The sequence below is a fragment of the Rhamphochromis longiceps genome, linkage group LG23, assembly GCF_057381845.1.
Source record: "Rhamphochromis longiceps isolate RC_006_pf linkage group LG23, R_longiceps_female_GT1.1, whole genome shotgun sequence".
NCBI lineage: Eukaryota > Metazoa > Chordata > Actinopteri > Cichliformes > Cichlidae > Rhamphochromis > Rhamphochromis longiceps.
Genome location: NC_140578.1, coordinates 33933105 through 33953008, shown reverse-complemented (window position 1 = coordinate 33953008; position 19904 = coordinate 33933105). Strand labels below are relative to the sequence as shown.

Below are 19904 nucleotides of genomic sequence, written 5' to 3'. Positions count from 1 at the left end.
TTCAAAAGCAAACAATATTAGTTAAATGGCCTTTGGAGTGTCTAAGAATAAATTTAAATGAATAATCTCACATTTCAATATAATACAGCGTTTTTTGTCTCAAATCTGAGTCAAAGGAGCTTGCAAAGAAAAGCGTCTGGACTTCTTTAAGTTGCTTGAAGACGTTTCACCTCTCATCCGAGAAGCTTCTTCAGTTCTAAGGTCAAATGGTGGAGAGTCCCAGATATAAACCTAGTGGGAGTGTCCCCCCACAGAGGGACAAAAGGACCCCCTGATGATCCTCTAATCGCCTGAGCCAAGGTGTGAAACTGGGTGTGGGTCCCAATCAGCCAGAGTTTCGGGTGAGTTCATTGTGAAACCTGGCCCCACCTTATCATGCGAATTCCTGAGATCAGATGGCCCAGGATGTGAGTGGGCGTTAAGGCGTCTGGGAAGGGAACTCAAAACTGGATTATAGATGGCAGAGAGTTGGTGTCGTAAACCCCCGCCTCTGTTCAAAGATGGTCGCTCACAGTGGACATAAATGGCTTCTTTCACTCCTCTTTCAAACCATCTGTCCTCTTTGTCCAAAATGTGAACATTGGCATCCTCGAAAGACTGTCCTTTATCCTTAAGATGCAGATGGACTGCTGAGTCTTGTCCTGTGGAGGTGGCTCTTCTGTGTTGTGCCATGCGCTTGTGAAGTGGCTGTTTGGTCTCTCCAATGTAGAGGTCTGGGCATTCCTCGCTGCACTGTACAGCATACACCACATTGTTAAGTCTGTGTTTTGGCGTTTTGTCTTTCGGGTGAACCAGTTTTTGTCTGAGCGTGTTGCTGGGTCTGAAATGCACCGGGATGTCATGCTTGGAGAAAACTCTCCTGCCTCAAATCTGAGGCAAAGGCTCAATATATGACTTGCAGAATTTTCCAAAATATGTTAAAGATTTTTGCACTTGTTCTCAGGCTGTATTTAGTCTGCCTCAGTGGTTTCAACTTGGTTAAACAGATGTTTGAACAGGCCTCAGGGGTAGCCCAATAAAATCACTGTGGCCCCTCAATTGAATTCTATTGATACACTGTAACTATGAGTTAGATTAAACCATATAATTTGGTAATGAAAACTAGCAAACTCAATTTAGTAATTTACTTCACAGTTATTTAGTACTTCTGTAGTGATCATGGGCCTGTGCAGGTCAGACTTTTTCCCTCTCAAACAAGGGCATTCATCTCCCCGCTTTGTCCTGACCGTCTTCTGCTTTACCAGGACAGATATTTTAGCACCTTTATAACATAGCATATATGGTTGTACGTTGCATCCAAAAGTAATAGAGCTGATCATAAACAAAGCAGAAGGTCTTGGTATGTAGTTTTAGCTGCCATATTCGACTCTGTTCTCTACATCTGGAACCCATCCACATACTGCATATAAAAAGTGTGTGTGTGTGTGTGTGTGTGTGTGTGTGTGTGTGTGTGTGTGTGTGTGTGTGTGTGTGTGTGTGTGTGTGTGTGTGTGTGTGTGTGTGTGTGAAAAGTTACAAATCTGGTTGCTCAGAATACTTGGTAGATGAGATGTTTATTTACACAAGCCATAAAACACACACACAAGCTTGTGCGCTCAGTGCATTCAATTTCATGTACAGTACTTAATTACAGAAAAATCCAGGTAGGTAGCATTCAGGTTTGACATTACATTTGCTGTCTGTCACACAAGCTGATACATATCACAGGCACACTGACGCAAAGACTCACATACACACGCTCATTCTCAAAATCACAAGAGAACACATTGGCATTAGTGCACACAGAAAGAACACATTACCACTGACAGGAAGCAGTAAGTCTCTGTCGTAAACACTGAACATATTGAGCCTGAGCTAAGAATCAACAACATACCAGCAGAGGCAATAAACTGCAGATTTTAACAACACAACGGGCAATTCTCACAGTGATGCTCACTGAATCTTCTGGCCTTTACCACACATTTCTGTGAACATTTTTCCACTTTGTACTCATTTGAGCACCAAACTATTTCAATTCCTAAACCCAGTCACGTCAGTGGGAGAGTTTTCCCTTTTTTTGAGAGATAATGGCAGGAGAGCAGGCAGAAGTTTGCAGTAGCTTTATTTTATTCCCCAGGGTTCCTTTAAAAGAAAGATATTGTGTAATTCAACCACATATAACTTTTTATCCCATTGAAAGTCTGCAAAAAAACAAAGTGGAGAATACTACCCACATTTTCCAAGAAAATCAGTAGTCATCTGATTTCAGCTGATTTGCTAAAAGTGACATCACTGTTGTGTAATGGTGGGTGGCTGATCAGTAAAGCGCGTGAGCTGTGTAGGCTAACTGCAAAATGATTAATGCGGGGTACAATTCTTAAGGACCTGAAAGGAAACTTACATTGGAAACCTTTGCTTTATCAGCTGAATTTCTAAGAGGATCTTAGCTGTGAGCCCTAATTTAGAAAGATGTCTTGTTTCAACACCAGATTGTTACTGTAGGAGACCCCCCCCTACAATGTCTTAATTTTGTATGAGCAAGTCAAGTTGCCATATTAGGCTACTTCAGTTACAGTAAAGTTTTATTCAACCGTATTTCAGTCAGAACCACTATAGTCAAAAGTTATGGAAGGGGATTAGGGCTACAGGAAAAAAACAAAAAAATGGGGACGTCTTTTTTTTTTTTTTTTTTAATCTCTCAGAATTCCAACTTTTTTCTCAGAACTCTGGGGGGGGGGGACCTCCCCGCTTTTTTACCCCCAATGCCCTTATCCTCTTCTGTAAAAAGTTTTATGCATAAATTAGAAAATGTGTGTCAAGCTTCCTTTTAGCTTTTATCTGCTGCTGCTTTTGTCTCCCTATTCCACTCCGAACCTCATATCGAGGTTTCTGATTTGTGAGTCAAGCTGGCTGCCTCCTGTGCTTTAATTTCCCTCCAGCATGTGAGAAATCAGATCAGTCTTCTAGTCCTACTAGCTGTGGATCAGTATCGTTTGTAATTCTACCCACCATCCTTCGGGTAAGCCCACAGCACTACGATGCCACTATCTGGAATTAGCAATCTATAAAACACAAACACAAAGTAAACACACATGGGAGCTCCTTCCTTCCTTCCTCTGACCTAATCGAAACACAACAAGAAGAGATTATAAAATTAACCAGACAGGGTTAATTAATCAGTTTTCAATTTTGCAGAATAAACTTAGTTAAGGCTAATGTGTTCCTGATGTCTGGTCTGCTGACTAGACATTAGCCGTTTGTTGTTGGGACATTAACTAACAGAACACATGGTGGAATACAGGTAATTATAAAGGGAAATGGCATTCCTATCACGTGGAATCAACTTTTTTTTTACCCCCAATGCCCTTATCCTCTTCTGTAAAAAGTTTTATGCATAAATTAGAAAATGTGTGTCAACGTTAGATAGAAAGAACTTTGAGAAGCACAGAAAAACTGCTTGTGTGAATGAGGCAAGTTTATAACATTTAAATGGACTGTTTTTTCTCTACCTGAACACTCAAAGCACCTTTCCATTTAAAGTTACAGTCTTTCCACACTATAAAAATAGAGATAAATTCAAAGAAATCATTAAACGCCCCAAACTATGAAATTCATGTCCATGAAACTTCTGAACACAACTGTTTATGGAAAGCTAGAAGATGACCCCAAATAGGACATAGCAAACACAAATAAAACAAAAATCACATCATCGGCTTAGAAGGTGGAGTTGGGTAGAGATGAGTTGGATACATAGCAACTTTAGCCAGACTAAGACCCAATAAATGGCGTGGCGTGGTTCATATTCGCCAAACAGGTGTGTAAAAGGGTATCATCTCAAACCAGCTGATGTAGATGTAGGGCTAAAGCTCAAGACTTCAGATATTTGTCGTGTAAATATTTATAATGAAAACTTTGAGACAGGATTTATAAATGGCCACTGCATATTCTTTGTATTGTGCATAAAGATGCATTTGCACGTGTATTTAGTGAACTGCTGCCAATAACTGTTTGCCATTACAGTGATAAATACTGAATGTAATCAGCCATTTCTTTACAAATCACGCAGCTGACATAATTTAATCTACAGTATCACTTAAGGCAGAAAAGGTATGTTTATGCTATAATAGTTAACATATAAACCTACCTGGTCTGGAAAATTAACTTGATCACATTATTTTTAATTGTTTTGTCATTAATAAGACCCACTTTAAAAAGTACCCTAAGTTCATAAAGTGCATCAAAAGCATTACAATAACAGCCACGTGTCATGAGATTATTGATCCGCTTTTCCTTAACAGTTTAAGAAGCTTAAATCAAAATACATTTGCACATGAAACCTTGTTGTTAATAACATGGTAGTGTATCCTGTATACTACACACTATACATAAAAAATAAATACTGTAGCTCTCTACCTTTTTTGGTTAAAAGATAGCTTAATCTAAGACTCTGTAGGCATCCTGCCCTTTGACTTTTCTAACATCAATCTGGCAGCCTAGATTAAAGTACGAGGTTTAGACTCTCAGGGTTGATAAGAGAAGTATCAAAATACCAGTGATCAATATTTGTAACGCACTTGCACATTGTCTATGACATCACTGCCAAACTTTAGATATTTCCTTTCCCATCAGCAGCCATTTTTCTTTCATTCATAAAGAATGCAAGTCATGAGGGAGACAAAATCTCCGGAGAAGTCAGTGTGCATTTAGCTGAAATGCTAGAAGTGTATGGAAATGCCCACTAATTGGCAAGAGACGGCCCGAAACTGATAAGGCTGCTTAGAAGTTCTTATCAGCTTGATGGCATGGACCATTACCCAAAAGAAACACTGCTGTGACCCAGCAAACTTCTGCAGCTTCGGTGCTCAGGTAGGACAGCGCACAGTCTACTTTCATGTCCAGTAAACATAAATATCAAGTGATGGCAAAGCACTGCTGCAGTCACATATTTTTTACTGAATCAATTTGCTCCATGTACAGCGTTGGCCGAGACAGTTCTAGTTTGGCATTTTCTTTAGCCAGCGATGATTTAAACACAGATCCTCTCTGGTCTATCTGGGTGGACTGGCAGACAGAGGTCCAGCAAAAGTGCTGAACACCAGGGGAGAGTAGGATGAAGACCCAGGGGTCGACGATGGAGTTGACGGAGATGAAGCGGAGAGCAATCAGGTCTGAGGGATGATCATTCTCGCCATTGTAGTTGATGTACACTCGAATCTGAGGGAGGAAAGAGGAAGCAAGGAGTGAGGATAGAGAGATTATGAAGATTCCAAGGTACAATCTCAAAGCGAACATCATGAGAGAAAGACACACCACAGCTAGCATCCTGGTTCCAAATCAAACATTAAGCCTTTAATAGTAAACCATCACATAAAGACAGTTTGATATAGGGGGCTGAATTTGACTTAATTTTAATTTAATGCTGCCTGCATGTGGAAGGAGTTTGGAATCATCTTGACAGTGAACAGTGCAAAAGCTAGCCAACATCCAAAGAAGAAATTACAAGAAAGCCAATGTTGTAGAATAAAAGTGGTAAAAAAAATACTACGAATGTTCATGTTTCATGTTTTTGCATTATTGCTCTAGCTAGCAAAATCACATCCGCTTATACTAGCCCATTTATTTATTTATCTATGCAGAATCTGTGGCTCTACTATATATTGATTATTTTGATTATTGAGGAAATACTGTTGGGACATCTAAGAAACTGGAGACTTTTTCTTTGTTTCTTCCAGCGAGATTAGCATGATAGCAATCAATCCAACGGCGAAAATGTTGCTGGCGAGTGGACTAGTGCGAGTGCTGTAAATTTTTAAAAAGGTGGAGAAATGGTCTCCACTTACACAAGAGGCTGAGGATAGAAGCCCAGATCTCAACTAGATTACATAATAACCAATGATAATTTGGGCTCAGTTTATCTTACAACCTGATCTCATTATGCATAGTTTTAATTGTTTCGGTTTTAGTCTGCATAACTGATTTCTCAAAAATAAATAGCACTACAATTTATCCCTAGTAATGCGCACACAAGATATTTTTACTAACTAATGTTCTACATCAGGAAGAATATTTAAATTTCTTGCAACTCCCAAATATGGGCTCTCATGCTTATTCACTCAGTTTACAGACAAAAATAACAATAAAATGAAAGTATTCTTACATATTTCAGTTTTTTAGCTCATCCTACCAATAATTCAAGAAATCTCCACCATTTTCAAAGCACATAGATACTTCGGGCCGTTTGGATAAACAGACCAAATATTAAAAATGAAACTCCGTACTTTCTAACGTAAAAACCAAACTAAAATCACACTCTAACTACTCTTGTGGTAGTTCATGATGTACTTGTGTCCCCCCGTGTTTTAGGACAAATTTTCCTTTTTTTTTTTACGTTCCAGGATATAAAGTTCCCTCCTTTAACTTTGTTTGCATGAAAAATATTTCTCAGGCCAATCACATATCTACTGATATAGTTAACTACTTGGTTAAGGTTAGGTAATAATAAGCAGTTTGGTTAGCTGTACATGGTCTGGATAAAAATCCTCTCTAAAGAGTCTCAAACATATGATCTGCAGGTAGGAAACATGCTTCCAACTGAAGCACCTTTTAAACTCGACTGAGTTCAAATTCAGATCTTTTCCGTTTTTGTAAGCTCACCATATGATTTTCATCTGCCTCGGTCTACAACCTCCAACCTTGTTCAAAAGACAAAATCAAAGAAAGGTAGTAGAAAAATTGATGTATTATAAAGTACTTGAGCTTTTAAATACAGCTGCTTTCATTAGCACCCCTTAGGCCAAGAATGAGCATCAAATTACACTAATTAGTTCCTCCTTTGCAGCTGGAATGTCAGTGAAATCAGCCACTGCATTTATTGGCAGGAAGAAGCAGTAAATTCCCTCAGCACATAACCACAAGGTTGAGAACCAGCATGTTAATACAATCCATGGAAGCTGTGACTAGTCTGCAGGTTTAGAAATGACTGCTACTCTCTCTCGGGGATCGAGGGGAACAATATACAGTTAAAAGGATCAAATAACAACGGACAATAACCTCCTAATATTTTACATGCTCGCTGTATTCCCTAACAGTGCTTCTCTTATTCACTTCCTGTCCTCCACCCACCCTTTTCTCTTTCTCTGAAATTCTTTTTTTTATTGCTATCTGCAAGTTTTTATTTAGCGCTTTCTCTTTTGCTTTCCACTCTACATTTGTGTTAGCACCTATGAGAGCACTCAGATTATCACCTGGAAATAAGGAGTAATTTGCATGAAAAATTTGCAAGAAAAATCAGCATGTATTTCAAAAATACAAATGATGAAGGAACAATGTGAATAACCTTGGAATAAAACACAAAATGTGCCTTTTGCGTGTTCTGTTCTTTAAGTGCAAACCCCAGTGCCATTTTAAACAAAGCCAGATGGGATCATTACTCTGATCAGTGACAGCCTTCACCATGTGTGAGAAACGAGAATGCGAGGAGACAGAAGTCAGACTTTCACCGTGAGCCCACGTTTCTCTCACAGCACCAACAGGAAGCGTTGTTGTGAGTCTTTGAGGGTATTGATCAGAGAACTAATGTCATCTGTTTTAGTTTCATTTCGAAGAGCAAAATGTTACACAGCCACAGTGTATGCTGAGCAGATACTGAGTCAGAGGTGATGACATTATTAATTTTGCCCTCATGATATCGTGTTACTTATTAATGTTGGCTAGCGTTTTCACATTTTAATGCGATCACAGATAACCACATCATCTGTCCACGATTTCATATCCGCAGAAAAATGTAATATGATCTTGCCATGTGGCTGTGTGTATTTGATATCCTGACTGTGGTCTCACATTACAATCTGGACACCCAAGAGTATATACAGTATATCATTGTGTCCTTGGGAATCTCACAATCATTTTGCAAACATGAAAAACCTTAAATATTTATTCAAGCCCCACCTTCTTGAGCTACAGTCATTATTAGAGAACTGCTCAGTGATGACAGTCACAACATCAGATCTTATCAGTGAAAAGGGTAGCAGTTTTATCACTTTAAAATACACTTGGCTTGAATGCTAACGTATGACTCTACTTTGAAGGCAAACCTCCATCTTCAATGTGTGCTGCACTTGATAATTTGCACTAACATTCGGCTAGTATTTGCAGGCCAACATGAAAAACTACAGGCAGCTATGGCAATCTGCTAGGAACCAAAGCAATGACTAGGAAGTTTTTGGTGCAACTACTTCTTTGCATCCAACTTCACCCAAGCGACCGCCAAAAACCAGCGAGCGGTGGTAAAAAGTCTGATGACTCAGCCACTCAAAATTGTTGCTGCATAATAGCTGAACATGACTGACATGAAGATGCAGTCTGTCCAACAGAATCACAAACTTTTTTTCTATTAAAAAAATACAGAATAAGTTTGCATCTAAATGATGCCATCAAGTCACCATAATCATACACCCTAACTAACAGCTTTGCATGGTAAAATTAGCAGTTTTGTCAATGTCGTCTGGTGGAGTTCAAGAGTTTGACTTGTTAAGAAGCACCACCTGAAACCAGGAAAAGCACTGAAAATGTTCAACATATAACATACATTTAAACTGATATCAACACATGTAAGTTTACTTTCTTGCTAGAAGGCAATACTGCATCGTTGATGGTGTTAAAAAAGACTACTATGGGTAACATGTAATTAAAGCGGATTATCCCCAACTAAGTGAAAACAATTTACTCAGAGAATATGATAAAAATCTTTAAATGGTTCTATGGACTGAAAAAAGGCAACCCAGTTCTGGAGATATACATCATCGAATACATATTTTATTTTATGTCTCTCCAGTAAAAATAAAACCACCAAAATTTGACTCTTCATGTATTTGGAATTTAGCAAACTTACAAATTTAGTAGGGGAACAAATAATTATTTCCCCCACTGCGTTCTACTGTAGCCCAAGTAGATTTCCTTCCTCCCTCATGTCCCTGTTTACCCTCGCTGTACCAAAAGTCATGCATTTCACTGAGTTGCCTGTTGAGGCAGTGAAGAAACCTGATCTCAGTGTCTTGTACCTGCCTACAGAATTCTACATCTGGCTGCAGTTGTCTGATAGTTGATTCTCATTAACACAATTAGAAGCTGTCAAAATGTTCAGTTTTACGGCATCCTGTGATGATTACGCTCCTCATTACTGTTAAAGACATTTTTTTAAAAGTCCTGTGTATGAATAGCTTATGTTACAAAAGCACTAGAAATTTTAAGTGAGTGGATGTGTGACAATTTGAGGGATTTACATAACGATCAAACAATAACTGTTAAATTAATAATACTCCTTGAGGAACACTCTCTGAAGGGCTCTGCTTGTAAGAACACGGTTCATAAAGTGGCTTCCGCCTTGGCGTCGTCTGCTTTTTATATTGTGGCTGATATTAAGTTAAGTATAATGCACAACTTGGCAGACACTGCAGAGCTGAAGGTTATGACTCCGTATTTCAGGTCAGAGCTGAGAAGCAACAGCACACGGGATGGCACTTTAGCACATAACCGATGTCTGCAACTAAGTGCATGGCATCATATTTTGCTGGGAAAGCTACTCATTTAGCATTTGAAGAACAAAGTGACGCTTAGGAAATCAAATGTTTCTCATATGTCTACTTTGTAAACATGCTATGCTAGTCAGAAATATCATATAACAAAGTCTAACAACATAGAGGTTTTGTTTTTGGTGTTTTACTACCATCCCCTGAGCAATCATCTGTGATATTGTTACAAGTGACATTTCTAATTGCACTTGGAAAGACAGATACTCATGATCTTCTCATTACAGCCTGAATCCAAATTGCTTTCTGATGACATTACTGATAAAATCTTAAAGGTTGCTTCCAGTTACCAAGCATACTGCAAGTGAAGCTTGCTGTTTGGAATGATAACTTGACCTTAAAACATAACTTCTATTTGATGGGGGGGGGTTGGATTGTAGTCCTGGACATTTCATTATCTACTCACTATTTAAATAAAACTTAAGTATAATAATAATGACAATGTTTATGTGTTAGTCCCCGTAGGGGAATTATTCTTCTGCATTTAACCCATTCACCCAGTGAAGCAGTGGGCAGCCACCAGTGTAGGGACGGTACCTTGCTCAGGGGTACCTCAGGGTAGCTGTTCAGTGGATTTGAACCCCCAACCTTCCAATCATGGGGCAACCACTTCACCTACTGAGCTATCCCTAAATATGTGAATCAATATGTGATGGAAGAAATCATTAGGAAAAATATAGCTTGGGATCATAAATAGCTTTATAAATATCTTGGATTGATTTCTTTTTAATTTAATAATTTCGTAATTCAGAGTTGTGGCAGTGCAGAAGCCTGGCCAAGCTGTAATAAACCCTTTCACATAGGAAGTGGCATGTGCTGTGCTGCGCTCTGAAACCCAGTCTTTTCTATGGCTTGTGCCATGCAGTTTCCTGCTGTTTTGAGCAAAGCATAGCATAAGTTTGCCGGGCAGGGAGCACTTGTGGAGGCGTGGCTCAACACAAATTTCTGGCTGATCATTCAACATAGCCGTTAGTGCAGCGCATGCTGGAAAACACCCTGAAAAACTCACCAGTCTATTTTATTCATGCATCCATCCATGCATCTATCCATTCATTCTCTTCCGCTTATCATTATCGGGGATAACTTTTCAGACACAATTTCTCTGCTGTAGCTGCTTAGTGGCAAAGTGCCTAAAGATACCATTTAAGTTTTCTGATATGTAGACAAAACACTGGTTTATCCCTTGAGTTACAGTGGGGCAAAAAAGTATTTAGTCAGCCACCGATTGTGCAAGTTCCCCCACTTAAAATGATGACAGAGGTCAGTAATTTGCACCAGAGGTACACTTCAACTGTGAGAGACAGAATGTGAAAAAAAAATCCATGAATTCACATGGTAGGATTTGTAAAGAATTTATTCGTAAATTAGGGTGGAAAATAAGTATTTGGTCACCTCAAACAAGGAAAATCTCTGGCTCTCACAGACCTGTAACGTCTTCTGTAAGAAGCTTTTCTGTCCCCCACTCGTTACCTGTATGAATGGCACCTGTTTGAACTCATCGTCTGTATAAAATGGGGCAGGGATAGCTCAGTAGGTAGAGTGGTTGCCCCATGATCGGAAAGTCGGGGGTTCGATTCCCCTTAACAGCTACCCTGAGGTACCCCTGAGCAAGGTACCGTCCCTACACACTGCTCCCCGGGCGCCCAATGGCTGCCCACTGCTTCACTGAGTGAATGGGTTAAATGCAGAGAGCAATTTCCCCACGGGGCACAATAATGTACACACTTTCTTCTTAAAAGACACCTGTCCACAGCCTCAAACAGTCAGACTCCAAACTCCGCCATGGCCAAGACCAAAGAGCTTTCGAAGGACACCAGGTAAAGTATTGTAGACCTGCACCAGACTGGGAAGAGTGAATCTACAATAGGCAAGCAGCTTGGTGTGAAAAAATCAACTGTGGGAGCAATCATCAGAAAATGGAAGACATACAAGACCACTGATAATCTCCCTCGATCTGGGGCTTCATGCAAGATCTCATCCCGTGGGGTCAAAATGATCATGAGAACGGTGAGCAAAGATCCCAGAACCACACGGGGGGACCTGGTGAATGACCTGCAGAGAGCTGGGACCAAAGTAACAAAGGTCACCATCAGTAACACACTACAACGGCAGGGAATCAAATCCCGCAGTGCCAGACGTGTTCCGCTGCTGAAGCCAGTGCATGTCCAGGCCCGTCTGAAGTTTGCCAGAGAGCACATGGATGATACAGCAGAGGATTGGGAGAATGTCATGTGGTCAGATGAAACCAAAGTAGAACTTTTTGGTATAAACTCAACTCGTCGTGTTTGGAGGAAGAAGAATACTGAGTTGCATCCCAAGAACACCATACCTACTGTGACGCATGGGGGTGGAAACATCATGCTATGGGGCTGTTTTTCTGCCAAGGGGACAGGACGACTGATCCGTGTTAAGGACAGAATGAATGGGGCCATGTATCGTGAGATTTTGAGCCAAAACCTCCTTCCATCAGTGAGAACTTTGAAGATGAAACGAGGCTGGGTCTTCCAACATGACAATGATCCAAAACACACCGCCTGGGCAACAAAGGAGTGGCTCCGTAAGAAGCATTTGAAAGTCCTGGAGTGGCCTAGCCAGTCTCCAGACCTCAACCCCATAGAAAATCTGTGGCGGGAGTTGAAAGTCCGTGTTGCTCGGCGACAGCCCCAAAACATCACTGCTCTCGAGAAGATCTGCATGGAAGAATGGGCCAAAATACCAGCTACTGTGTGTGCAAACCTGGTAAAGACCTATAGTAAACGTTTGACCTCTGTTATTGCCAACAAAGGTTATGTTACAAAGTATTGAGTTGTATTTTTGTTATTGACCAAATACTTATTTTCCACCCTGATTTACGAATAAATTCTTTACAAATCCTACCATGTGGATTCATGGATTTTTTTTTTCACATTCTGTCTCTCACAGTTGAAGTGTACCTCTGGTGCAAATTACTGACCTCTGTCATCATTTTAGGTGGGGGAACCTGCACAATCGGTGGCTGACTAAATACTTTTTTGCCCCACTGTAGGTAGTTTTGTATGCTTGAATGATTCATAGGCCAGTGTTACGTGGCTTAACAAAAAAAAAAAAATCAAAAACAAGACAAGACGAAAAAAAAAGTTAAAAAAGGAAAGATGTGAATATTTTAGCAAGCCCCTGTACACAAACTGAAGTGCATCATCTTTGGCTTTAAAATAGGCAGCAGCTTCACAAAGGCACTACAGAAATTCCTGTCTACACATTGGCATCAAAGCAACCGATAATCTACTGCAATGTTTATGAGTATTGCATTTCCACCACGTGTCCACAGAGAAACAGTTACATTTGCATATGTATCAGACTTCACACAATAAACAGTATCGGCTGTGGGTGACATTTTGATACACATCTGATAAGACAGCAGTTTTTCAGCAACCAGGCTAAAAAAAAACAAAACAAAAAACAGTTTTATCTTTCAATCAGTACTCGAGATCAGATAAGCTGAAAAGAGATGCATATACATGAGTTGCATATCAGTCAAACCGCTAAGCCAGTACTTCGCTTTCCTTTTGTAAATAGCTAAACATTGTCTCTAATTTTGTATAAGTGGAACGTGGTTTGTGTTCTAGGGGGTCTGAAATAGTGGTAGTGTAGTATTAAGGTAATGTGACACAGTGTGAACCTAATAACAAGTACTCTAACCAAAATATCACTATTACCAAAGTGTATAAAGGATATAAAGTGTCAAAAAAGACTAGCCTGTAAGCCTGCATGACCAACAATGTAGCACAAAAACTGCAGTGACCTAATCAGGCCGGTCACAAATAGTAGACAAGGGATGTTAAACATGTGGTCTGGCGGGCAGAACCAGACAGCTAAGAGTCAGTTCAGTGAAGGGTCTTGCAATTGTGAAAATTGTAGGCATTGAAGTAAAAAAAATGTATTTATTTATTTATTTTGTCTACGGAAGGAGGCGTTGACCATTCCTATTGGTCCCCACTCCCTGCTGTAATTAAGTGGGAGAAGGGACATATTTAGGGATGGGGAGAAAAGGACCCCAGTGCCCATCTGACCCCACCACAGAGAAAAAAACTACACCCGCCCTAACATTCAGTCAACTCCCAGACTACATAAGACAATAAACAACAAGGTTAAGTCCATCCTCCACCTCTGGTAGATTCATCCACCTGTAGAGTGGTCTCCTCAAAAGAAGAGACAAAAAAAACTGAATTGGCCATGAATGGCTCCTACGGATTCAGTTCAGCCCAAACAAACTGATGAACAAAGGTCATTTGCAGAACAACACTCCATTGTCACTTACCACTAGTGGTAGTGTACAGATGATAAAGGTAACGGTCATGACGACCATCATGGTCAGATGCTCCACCTCCTCTGACATGGACAGAAGCTTGCGCTCACTGTTGGATCTCATTGTGGACATCACTGTGCCATTTCTCCTCCGGCGCTGGTACATCCTATACAGCTGGTACACCACAAAGGCGTTACACACTACAATGGCCACCACGAGCACCAGCATAAAAGTGGCATACAGAATGGCATAGGCTTTGTTCTGTGGTTTCACTGCATTCATGTCAATGAAGCACCATGTGCCCGGGCAGTATTGTACATATCTCCCAAATCCAGCAAAAGGGAGGAGACAGAATATTATGCACAACAAAAACACCAGCAATATTGTGATGTATGCACACTTCTTGGTGACATGCCGGCTGTACAGGTAGGGGTACCCAATGGCAAAGCATCTTTCTAGTGCTGTAGAGAAGAGGAGCAACATGGTAGCCAGGCTGAAGAAGGTCATACTGGCACCAAAGTACGAACACAAGCCGCAAGTTTTAGGCCTCATACCAATCAGGGTTAAGTTGCGCGAGTATGAAAGCAGCACTAATGGGCTGACCAAACAGGTTCCAGTCAAGTCCGTAACCACCAATGATGTGATGAGGATGTGGAACAAGCTGCGCTGCCATGTGCCTCCACTCCTTACGTTCCTGCGTCGCCGTATTTCCAAGATCACCAGGGCAGCTACGTTTCCAAAGATGCCTATAGCAAACATGGAGGCGCTGACCAGGGGGTTCACAGGAGGGTTAATGTGGTGCTTGAAGTGGCATGTATCGTTGTCTACATCTATCCTTGAGCAGTTGCTTTCACCCATCCTGTTAAACCAAAAATAGGAAAAGAGATCTGTGAGACATAGTCTTGACAACAATTTTTTTTTTCACTATTATTAGCTTGATCAAAATGATTGGTGAAAAATGTCTTAACAAAATACAACTCAATTGATATAAGTACTTTTAACAGAGTTCCAAATAACACTAGCAAAATTGTATATGGGAATTATTATCACACTATCAGTATGTATTATTTACTTTTAAGAAAACAGAAAGAACTAGACTCCGCAATGCCTTTCTTTCACTGTACCACCGTGGCCCTCATCAGCATACAAAAGTACAAAGAACCAACCATGTTTAGTATGAGCCAATGCCACGGTGACAGTATATACAGTCTGGTACAACAACTTTGCAACAAATTATTAAGACCTAGAAAGATGGTGCTCAACAAATTCAGTTAGATTAAAATAACTAAATAAAGATACACTTTTGTATGTAACATGTTACAAAGTTACAAAGTAACGTGATTACAAAGTAACGTGATTACAAAGTAACGTGATTACAAAGTAACGCTTGACTGTAATCATATTAGAGTTTTCTATAATGCAGTAAAGTAAATTACTGTACCAACTGCATTATAAGGCTAACACAACTTCAGCTCTTTGCAAGCACCTGCACAGACAGCATGCAAACACAAATCTAGCCAAGAACCCAGAGTGATGATAAAGCCGAGTCCATGATGACTCCAGCACAGTAACCAGGCCCCGAATTTCCACAGTGATGGGCCATCAGCCTGCAGCCTCCATTTCTACCTGTTTTTGTTTCTAAAATAGAATTACTGGCGATTCTACTTTAATGTTTAGGCTGGTTTTCATCTTTGTTTGGCTTTGTGTTTATAAGTAAAATGTAATTATGTTTTACAGAGTAACGAGAAAGTAATATGCCAAGCAGTCAAATTACTTTCTCCGGCATCTAATTTCATTCCATAGTGCATTCTTTTAAGTCGAGTAAAGAGGAATGTGTAATGCAAGTGTAATACATTGCAAGAAAGGCACTTTCATACACATATTATGTAAAGAACTCAAGAGATTGGGTCTCCAGAGCTATGTAGCCCTAAAAAGACCACTTATCAGTGAAGCTAACCAGAAGAAAGGCTTCAATTTGATAGAGAGTGAAAATATTGGTCTCTACACCAGTAGAAAAAAAGTCACATAGTCTAATGAGCCCAGTTTTACCCTGTTCCAACTTTTCCATGAATTCATTTCTTTCTTCCCTGATTCTGTGGCTATATCCCGAAAGCTACATACTATCCTTTTAAATTGTGAAAGAGTTGTTCGGGGGGCTCAAGACATCATTTTCACATACTGTGGCCACCACTGACTCCGGACCTTCACATCATTCAGAATCTTTAGGAAGTCCATGTGTGTCCATGTGACATCATAAAAGCTAAAGTCAGGTCAACGATATAATAGAGTGTATGATGACAAATAAAATGAAAGGGCATGATAGATTCCCCTCCAGAGAAAAACAAACATGCTACATAACTCAACTACGCCCAGTCATAGTCATCTTTCATGTTTGCAGTTGCTCATGTGTTTTGTGGGTGAAACCAAACTGCTGGCAGTTGAAGACAAACTCAAGTCTGTGCAAAGGAAAAACTAGAGGCCTACAAATCTCTTATCCAGGACTTTTAATACAAAGATTTGTTGATTTATGGGTGTAATGTAAATGATAAAATACTGTCTTTAACAACGGAGCAATATCATAAAATATACTGAACTAACAGAAGTAATGCATGCAGCTCCAGCAGGTGCCTCAAACTCTGTGTCACAGTTGTGGCTTAATAAGACAAGAAAAAAGAAATCATGTTTTCGTGTACTAAACAACTCGACAACTGCATTAAAACTGTTGGTTTTAATGTTCATTTTAACATAATGAGGGAACATGAACCTCAACACATGATCTTCACTGCAAAGCAAATTGAATTCTGACTCAGCTTTAGGGAATGCTCTAAGCGCTAAGTTCCAGCAGTTTCAAAATGACTTTCATTTGTTTAACTTCCGCTCACTGGTCCAAGAAAATCCAGTGTTGGCTGCCAAGAATGTTTACTGGTGTCATTTAAATTCACACCATTTTGACTGAAGCCAATAACGCTGATAACACATGGCGCACACTTGATGTTTGTAGGACTTTGTCTGACCTTACTGACCGCACGCATGCTGTGCGCAAAGGAAGATCCCCCCCCTCCCATTTCTCCTTTTTTACATTTGCAAAAATTCCACTAGTATATCTTTTGGAATTGTGAAACCCAAAGTTGTTCCTCTTTTTCCTCAGCAGTTAAGAGATATCAGCTGACAGGCAGAAAATCAGAAAGTGTATCTCAAGGTTTCACACAGTTACTTTTACAACGGCTGTGCTGATTTTTCAAAGTCTACGTCTGCATACTAATATTGCACATTTGCGCCGTTTGCATGACTTTCTGTGGGTGTGATTGCCTTCACTTCCACTGGATGTGTAACAGGCTCACTTGCTGTGACTGATTACGCCCGCTGTTACTTTGGGCTTCAGATGCTCCTGAACTGATTAAACAGCTACAAAAACAACGTCGGGAGTCTGAAAGATGTGACCAGGTTTTGGTTCTTGGATGAAGTTCTTTGCAGATTTTTCATGACGTCAGTTTTTGACAGCTATTTAAAAAATTCTGGAAAAATGTGACTTTATTAATTAACACGCTTTAATGAAAACAAACAAGCCGGCTTCCGTTTAATTTAATATCGATGACTTCTTGTAAACAAGACACGGCGGTTTGCTGTCTGGTTTCAAAGTATTTATTTGACGAAGGCTTTCAGTTACATCATTCACACTCAAGAAAACAACGCGACTGTCCCTCACAGAAGCAACACACATCCAAAAAAATTAAGTTCTCACCTGCTTTTTGACTTTCCTTCACTAGTGTAGAAGTTTGTCGTTTATCAATGTCCCAGTCGAGTCGCAATGCAGGTAAAAACACAAGAAAATACCCACCGTATATTCCCTCTTCTTTCACTTACGGCGCCGCTCTGGATTCAAGGTAAGTTGGTGCGAGAGCGAGGCGCGCGCTGCTGTGAGAGTCAGGCATGAGTGGACCCGGGTAAAGGGAATCGTGCGGTGACGTCACACCCAAAAGGTCCACCCACGCAGTGAATGCGTGCCCGTGCAAGCCTTACCTTAAAAATACTGTTAAATAGCGCTCACTGTGAGTTCAGCTGCAGAACAGTCTTTGTTCAGTTTGTCTGTCAGACTGCAGTCACGTGACGGGGATGATACTTCCCTGTTTAAACAAGTCATGTAGCTTCACTTTGGTAAGAATGACAACCGATCACTCCTAAGTTAAAGAAAGTACCACAGAAGCGAATTATCTACATTGTTTGTAACATTATATGTCTTTATTTTTGGAAATGCTGCATTATACTAACAAATAGGTTATTTAATGAAGAAGGGGTTTCACACTAGCCTTCAACTGGCTTACAATGTTTTTAGAAACAAGGCCACTCTCCAGATTGTACACAAGACTTTTAAATGCGACAAGCAGCTATTTTGGGGGAACTATTGTAAAAAAAATTTTTTAAACAAACAGCTGTAGCACTAATGTGAAGTAATTATATAAAAATGTAATCTGCTCCCTTTCTTTCTGAAGTCCCTAAAGCAATATTACATGGCATTATTATTCATGGTGAGTTTCCAACACTAAAAACAAAAAGAAAAGTTATAGCATGGACTGTTTCCTGTCTGATAAAATGACGTGTGTGTGTGTGTGTGTGTGTGTGTGTGTGTGTGTGTGTGTGTGTGTGTCTCCTGCTTTTATCTCGAATGTACAATTAGGAGATTCAAAGAAAGATGTCTGTTTTCTCATATGTAGGGTTTGTGTATTCTTTTGGGGTTTGTTTTTTTCTTCAAATTAATGTACATTTGAGGTGAGTTTCCCAAGAAGATGAATAAAAGTGTTTGTCCCGTATGAATCAGCATAAAAAAAACCAAACAAACCAAACAAAAAAACTGTAGAAAAATTCCATGCCAATATCAATACATCACTTGATAAAACAGATAGAAGAAGAAAACAGAATAAATGCCAAACAAGATCCAATAATGTGCCTTTATTGGAACATGTTGCCATCGTTGGACATTGTAAGATTAAGCTCAATGGGGATTTCAGGTCAGTGAGTGACTTCTTTACCATTTACCTTTTTTCTTTTTCTTTCTTTTCTTTTTTCTTTTACAATTCGTCTCCTCTGGTTTGAAAAGCCTTGTAATCAGCTAATGTCTAAAGCACACGTGCAACCACAGAATTGTATCACATATAATCTCCTGCCCAACACCTCAAATTCTAAATGTTATTTACAGTTTTCACAGCTCACACACAGAAATTTCACACACCCTTCCTTCCTGCCTGGTCTTTCTTCCTTTTTTAAAAACTCTTTCTATCTCTCGCTCTCTTTCATATTGCAGATCTTGGAGCTTCCACTTTTATTTCCTGTAATACCTTTCGCTTCCCTTACAGCTTGTCTGCTCCCATTTTGTTTCCTTTCCTTTCTTTTTCCTACCTTTCCTCTGTCAGCACCTTTTCCATTATGTCCTTTTTCTTGTCATTTCCCCGTCCTTCTACTTTTTGCCCTTTTACAGTTGATTTCATGCTTTCTTTGATCACCTAACCATTACAAATTAAAAGACTCAATCACAATTTTCAGCTTATAGATACAAAACCTACAAAACCAGATTTTTCAAGTAACAGCCCCACCCGTGAGTCGATATTGATCCAAGCAAAGGATTTATAAATAGCGATCATTGTTGTCTGTCTTTGCTCTTTATTTAGAACCATTTCAATTATTGATCAAGGTCTTGATCCACAAAGTCTATGTCCTGCTGCTCTGGTAAACAGCCTTTGTTGGGAGTTTGGCATCAGTCAAAGTGCTGACAGCTGCTGTACAAATTGTTAGTGTCTCGTGATTTCTTTTCTGCACAAACACACACAAGCCCCACTGCTGTCAACAGGATACAACTGTATGTGTGTGCTTTGCTGTAGCCTGCTAATGGTCTGTGTTTGAATCATTGATGAGTTCATCGATTTGTTTTTCTTTTTTTTAGTGAATATTGACTTTCACAGCTGAAGCATAAAGAACTGACATCCTGTAATTACACACTGAAACAGTGAAAAGCAAAACGGAAGATGAACACATCAAACCTTCTAATCACACTATGGGAA

The 19904-nt window shown here is 39.8% G+C and overlaps 1 protein-coding gene across 2 annotated transcripts; it reads right to left on the bottom strand.

The window, feature by feature from the left end:
* Positions 1-1542: 1542 nt before the first annotated feature.
* ptger2a (prostaglandin E receptor 2a (subtype EP2)) lies at positions 1543-17926 on the bottom strand. Of its 2 annotated transcripts, XR_014909654.1 has the most exons (4): positions 17594-17926; positions 13864-14710; positions 3398-5193; positions 1543-2799 (listed from the first exon to the last, which is right to left on the bottom strand). XR_014909654.1 is itself a non-coding variant. In XM_085398781.1 (3 exons), the coding sequence occupies exons 2-3, from the start codon at positions 14707-14709 to the stop codon at positions 4918-4920; spliced, it is 1122 nt and encodes a 373-aa protein (XP_085254907.1). In that variant the 5' UTR covers position 14710; positions 17594-17926; the 3' UTR covers positions 1543-4917. The 2 variants fall into 2 exon arrangements, 1 of the variants encoding a protein (XP_085254907.1); XM_085398781.1 differs by having other exon boundaries at positions 1543-5193.
* Between the last annotated feature and the right edge of the window lie 1978 nt (positions 17927-19904).